At 48.5% G+C, this 6,098-nt stretch overlaps 1 protein-coding gene across 1 annotated transcript in view; it reads right to left on the reverse strand.

The window, feature by feature from the left end:
- Nucleotides 1-6: 6 nt before the first annotated feature.
- Nucleotides 7-6,098, reverse strand: part of LOC106536145 (galectin-9) — a 9,237-nt gene continuing 3,145 nt past the window's right edge. Inside the window, exons 2-8 of the mRNA XM_014033343.1 lie at nucleotides 4,957-5,045; nucleotides 2,785-2,989; nucleotides 2,517-2,636; nucleotides 2,229-2,426; nucleotides 1,466-1,554; nucleotides 497-653; nucleotides 7-422 (exon numbers count right to left, since the gene is read on the reverse strand). Coding sequence (XP_013888797.1) covers nucleotides 276-422; nucleotides 497-653; nucleotides 1,466-1,554; nucleotides 2,229-2,426; nucleotides 2,517-2,636; nucleotides 2,785-2,989; nucleotides 4,957-5,045 — 1,005 coding nt within the window. The 3' untranslated portion in view covers nucleotides 7-275. The remainder of the gene's footprint in view (nucleotides 423-496; nucleotides 654-1,465; nucleotides 1,555-2,228; nucleotides 2,427-2,516; nucleotides 2,637-2,784; nucleotides 2,990-4,956; nucleotides 5,046-6,098) is intronic.

Raw genomic sequence — 6,098 nt, forward strand, 5'->3', positions numbered from 1 at the left:
CTGGTCTGATGTTTGAACTGGTTTCTGAAACACTGGTCTGATGTTTGAACTGGTTTCTGAAACACTGGTCTGATGTTTGAACTGGTTTCTGAAACACTGGTCTGATGTTTGAACTGGTTTCTGAAACACTGGTCTGATGTTTGAACTGGTTTCTGAAACACTGGTCTGATGTAGAACACTGAGTCAAACACACGAAGCAGAAACAGCTGAAGCTGGAAGGAAACCTGTCTGCAGCCAGAACAGGACCTTCTGGATCCAGGAGACCCGTTGGACCTTCAGAGGCTGACGGAGCTCAGATGGAGGTCTCCCTCGATCTCCAGGGRGTTGATGTTGTGGACCGGAGTGAAGCGGTGTTTGTAGGTGTGGGCCTGCATCCCGTTCACCACGATCCGGAACAAGTTGTTCTCACACACGAAGGTCAGCTGGAACCAAAGCAGACGGATCAGAACCATCGGACCATCTGAGAGCACCTGGGCAGGTTCTGAGTTGAACGTACCGTGAAAGGTTTCCCACGCTGGAAGGGCATCCTCCCGTGTCGTTCCTCAGAACCCCAGCTACCACACTGCTTGGTGTTTCGGACCACGGTGTTCTCGTTGAAGCGAGGGTTGTACTGCAGAGCGATCCCCGAGCCGTGGCTCAGGTTCACGTGAAACCTGAAGGAACACAGGACAGGTGAGTCAGGAGTTGGACCAGCGAGCTCTGTGTTTTCAACGTTAGCCCATGTTAGCATTAATGCTAACATGACTAACACTCAGAAACTTCTGTCCTTCATCGCTGAGTCAGCTCCAGCTGATAAGCCTCAGACCTGTTGAACCTCCGGTGAGGACAGGGTGGAAAGTCTTCCTCAGAGCCGTGGAGCAGAACTCAGCTGGGCTTGGAGAGCAGCATGGGCGTCTGCCTCGTAMCAGAAAAGAAACTGACCTGACCCTCCTCTGTGGTTCAGTAAAACATATTTAACACTACAGAAAGAGAGAAGGCAAAGGGCATCAGAACCAGGCAGGCGTAAAGCTGTCTGTAGGGTTCTGTGGGTCAGATTTAGGGTTTCCTTTGGGTTGGCTCTTTAAGGTCAAAGGTCAATAAGGGCAACCTGAGCTGAAATCATTTGTGTCTGAATGAAAGAGACGAGTTTCCTGCAGGCAGAATTGATTCAAACCTGATATCAGAGAGAAACAGGAAGTTAACTTTCCCTGAAACAGGAAGTTAAGTTTCCCTGAAACAGGAAGTTAACTTTCCCTCAGCAGACATCAGGACAAAGCTGAGTTTCTGTTCAGGAAGTCAGCAGCTCTGAACCCAAACCGCTCCTGCAGAACTAAAAACTGCTGACGTGGATTGAGCAACTTCAACAGACTTTATCAGTTCTGATAAGTGAGGAGGGAAACACCTTCCCCAAACAGAACCAGACTGAACTTCCTCCTGTGTGGACCAGATAACACACCCATGACTTTAAATCAGCCAGATCTGGTACCTGGAGGCTCCAGGGTCAATGGTTCCCTGGATCATGATGGTTCTGCCTGGTAGGAGTCCACCATTGATGAACTGCTTGTACGGAACCACCTGTGGACAAACAGAGACCCATCAACGGTTCTTTATTCATGGACAGGATTTTTCAAATCTCCCTGTCTGAGTCTTCAGTCAGTCCTCAGAGTCTTCAGTCAGTCCTCAGAGTCTTCAGTCAGTCCTCAGAGTCCTGACTTAGTCCTTAAAGCGTCCTTAGAGAGTCCTCAGTTAGTCCTCAGAGAGTCGAGTCCTCTGAGTCCTCAAAGAGTCTTCAGTCAGTCCTCAGAGTCCTGACTTAGTCCTTAAAGCGTCCTTAGAGAGTCCTCAGTTAGTCTTCAGAGTCGAGTCCTCTGAGTCCTCAAAGAGTCTTCAGTCAGTCCTCAGTGAGTTCCCAGAGAGTTCTCAGTCCGTCCTCAATCACCCACCCCATTCACACATTCATTCAGCACTCTACTAGGTCTCTACAAAGCTAACATTTACAAATCATATATGGAGACTAATCAGTGCTTTAAATCACATTTGTACATTTTTGGGACACACATCGGAGGCATTGGGGTGAAGTGTCTTGCCCAAGGACACAACAGAGACAGCTGGAACAGGGAATTGAACTGGCAACCTACCAGTTCCAGGACAATTCCCCTGACCACTCTGCCACCACAGCTGCCCCAAAGTCCTAGTCAGTCTTCAGAGACCCCCTACTGAGCAACAGTGGAGGTCTTTTCTTCACTTACAAGCATGGACGGAGGGAACCCGGGCTGGGCAGGGAACCCAGGCTGGGCAGGGAACCCGGGCTGGGCAGGGAACCCGGGCTGGGCAGGGAACCCGGGCTGGGCAGGGAACCCAGGCTGGAATGGAAATCCAGGCTGGGCAGGGAGTCCTGGGAAAGATGGGAAGCCAGCCTGGCTGGGAAATGCCTGGGAGGGAAACACCTGTGCACAACAAGAGTTCATGAAGTTCTGATCAGTCTAAAACACTAATGAAGACCGGCTCAACCTGGTTTGACATGTTAACATCCTCACCGCAGGACTTGTGAAGGAAATGGAGGAAACTTCCACACTGCCACCCACAGTGATCGTGTCCACCTGCTGGAATGCGAGACGGTGTCTATAGTCCATGAAGTGTCCTCCGTTGATACTGATCTGYGGACAGAGGACACTGTGTCAAAGCTGAGCCTGTCGTAGTCCTGTGGGGGTTCTCCGGTGTAGTTAGATGATTTCACTGSTTTGGCTCAGACTTTTTGTACAACTTGACCTTATTCTACCAAACAGTGAACGTGTTGGTTCTGACCTGGTAGTAGTCTCGGGTCACGGTGATCTGCAGCGTGAAGTTGGAGCCTGAAGGGAGGGGGACGTTCTGCCTCCTCTCCTCAGAACCCCAGCTGCCGTTCTGCTGGGTGTTGGTGACCAGGTACGGGTTTCTGTCATAACGTGGGTTTATGTGGAGCGCGATGTCTGCACCACTTCTGGACCCACACTGTAAATTCACATGGAACCTGCAACAATAGAAACTTCTGGTTACGGAGGTAACTGTGGTTCTCTGAAAACTGAGTGAGGTATCTCACTACTGGAAGCACCTTTAGCAATGCATGCTTGGCATGGGGGCACCCTCCCACTCTGAGAAGCTCCTCTGTCCAACACTCTGCATGATCACGTGCCAGTACTTAGGTCTGAGATCTAAACGTTGACCCTCCACCTAGCCCACCTCAGGGGCTGGTGCTGAGCTATGATCCCATCTTGGAGACTGAATGCACCAGCATTGACTCAGTCACGTCCAGGCAGTTGAATCTAATGAAAGTGTGAGGAGATGCCCACTGGCAGCTGCACTGATGTCTCCAACTAGAACCCCCTGAAGAGGTAGGTGTACCTCTGGTTGAATGTGCTCTTAGTCACTCTGGGGGCCGGACCAAGGCTTCCCCCTATGGTCTGGAGCCCAGGATACTAAGAGTTGGTTACTTATACAGAAACTCCATGTCCTGTCCAGATAAACAAGTGTGCACTGGACACAGCAGATTTAACCATCTTTCATCAGTAGATGGTGGGGGATGAAACGCCAGTAGCTCCAGTGACAAACATCTGTGTGCTGAGTCACTGATTTAGGCACAAAAACAGGGTGCAGCACCAACTTCCTGTAGTCTGGAGAAAACTGCAAACATGATGCATGCACATGCAGAGCATGTAATTCACATGTTGTCTTAGCTGATGTTTGAGCCAGCAAATCCACTTCCAATGTTGTGTCTCCACTTCACTGAAAACAACAGGGGCCAAACATTTCCCACCCCGTTGGACTACCTCAGCGCCTGGAGCCTGAGGTGCCACCTCGCACCCGGCCACAAGGAGGAGACCCATCTCTGAAAGTCTCGCCCAGCAGCCCTTGAGAAACAACAGAGGTTACTGAGACCTTCAGACCTGTGAGGTGCAGGCAGGTTCTTAACCGGACCCACTTTCCCCTGAAGATCAGGACGAGGTGCTGGTGACATTTTTCCACTCTCACTTTTGTCAGGAAAACTGGGAAATACACGGTGTTTGGAAGCCCAAATATTCTATTTTCTGTGTGGGAACCAACACTGCTGGTTCATGCTGAAACCCAGGCTGCTCAAGCTGAGTAACGATCTGTGTATTTCTCTGCATCTGCTTCCTGCTGGGACACCACAACAGGAAATCATGTAAATAAGCCTTTGAGCCTACTGCAACCCGCAGGAGTCTTTGAGAAATCTGCGGTGCCATGGTGCAACACAGGTTGCATGAGACCAGGTTGGCCGGCGCCTTCTTCACTCCCCTGCATGTGATGCAGAGGGATGAGGACCCTTTCTGGAGATGTGAATCCACAGGAGGCTGGGCAAAGATGAGACTTGATGTCCTTAGTCCTGCCACCACCTAACTTACCCTGAGAGGAACCASTGGTTGCCATCCTGTCAAGGCTCGGTTATAGTTGCGCAGGTCACATGTGCACCCTCGCCAGCGTTGGAGGCATTTATACTCGGTGCTTAGGTCATTGCAGATTTGTCCAAAAGGACATGTGGAAGTACACTATATAACTTGTGGAATGCTGTAAATAGGAGAACAAAAGCTTGACAAACAAGCAAGCTGTTTGAATGGTGCAGAGTTTCCAAATTTCAGAGGTGCACGACCATGCGCCAGGACACCGCCCAGGGCCAACGTGCAGGGCCAACGTGCAGGGCCAACGTGCAGGGCCAGGGACAGCACGACTGCGTCACCTTGGGCCCGGCGCACCAAGTCAACTATATACCAGGCTTCAGCATTCAGCTTCAACAGCTCGAGGTTCTGACAAAAATGATTTATACTTTAAAGTAGGGCCCATTTACCATTACCATTTAGTTTTTGTCATCTCTGAGTCTACGCATTTAATGAAAATAAAATAAAAAATGATCYAAACACCAAGAATGCCAATGTCTCCAGAAAAATGTTCATATTGTATCAAAGCAGCTGAGAAGTACCGGACCTGTTGGCACGAGGCAGAACCCGTCCACTGATGARAATGGATTTGCCTTCCTGCAGACCACCATGAATGGATCCAGTGAAAGGAATGATCTGCACAGAACAAGGTCCAGTGTGAGTGTTCACTATGTTCTCAACAAACATTCATTTAAGCTTAATTCATTTAGTTTACATTTACTATTTACTTTAAAACTAAACTGAAAAAGACTTTTTAAATTAATAAAATGAACTTTTGACTCTGTTAGAGGAAAGTCCCGGTGTCTATAAAATCCTGTGCCTTCACTTTGGACCAACAGAACCCGTCTACAAGATTGTAGAACATTAGGTCCCAGCAGTTGGTCCTTTGATCAGAGTTCTGGTTCTCCATCCATCCATCCATCCATCCATCCATCCATCCATCCATCCATCCATTCATCAATCATCCATCCATTCATCAATCATCCATCCATTCATCCATTCATCCATCATCCATCATCCATCCATCCATCCATCCATTCATCAATCATCCATCCATTCATCATCCATCATCCATCATCCATCATCCATCCATCCATCATCCATCATCCATCATCCATCATCCATCCATCCATCCATTCATCCATTCATCCATCATCCATCATCCATCCATCCATCCATCCATTCATCAATCATCCATCCATCCATCATCCATCATCCATCATCCATCATCCATCCATCCATCATCCATCATCCATCATCCATCATCCATCCATCCATCCATTCATCCATTCATCCATCATCCATCATCCATCCATCCATCCATCCATTCATCAATCATCCATCCATCCATCATCCATCATCCATCATCCATCATCCATCATCCATCATCCATCCATCCATCATCCATTCATCCATCCATCATCCATCCATCCATTCATCAATCATCCATCCATCCATCATCCATTCATCCATCCATCATCCATTCATCAATCATCCATCCATCCATCATCCATTCATCCATCCATCCATCCATCATCCATCATCCATCCATCCATCATCCATTCATCCATCCATCATCCATCCATCCATTCATCAATCATCCATCCATCCATCATCCATTCATCCATCCATCATCCATTCATCAATCATCCATCCATCCATCATCCATTCATCCATCCATCATCCATT

Source organism: Austrofundulus limnaeus, unplaced genomic scaffold, assembly GCF_001266775.1.
Source record: "Austrofundulus limnaeus strain Quisiro unplaced genomic scaffold, Austrofundulus_limnaeus-1.0 Scaffold1701, whole genome shotgun sequence".
Taxonomy (NCBI): Eukaryota; Metazoa; Chordata; class Actinopteri; order Cyprinodontiformes; family Rivulidae; genus Austrofundulus; species Austrofundulus limnaeus.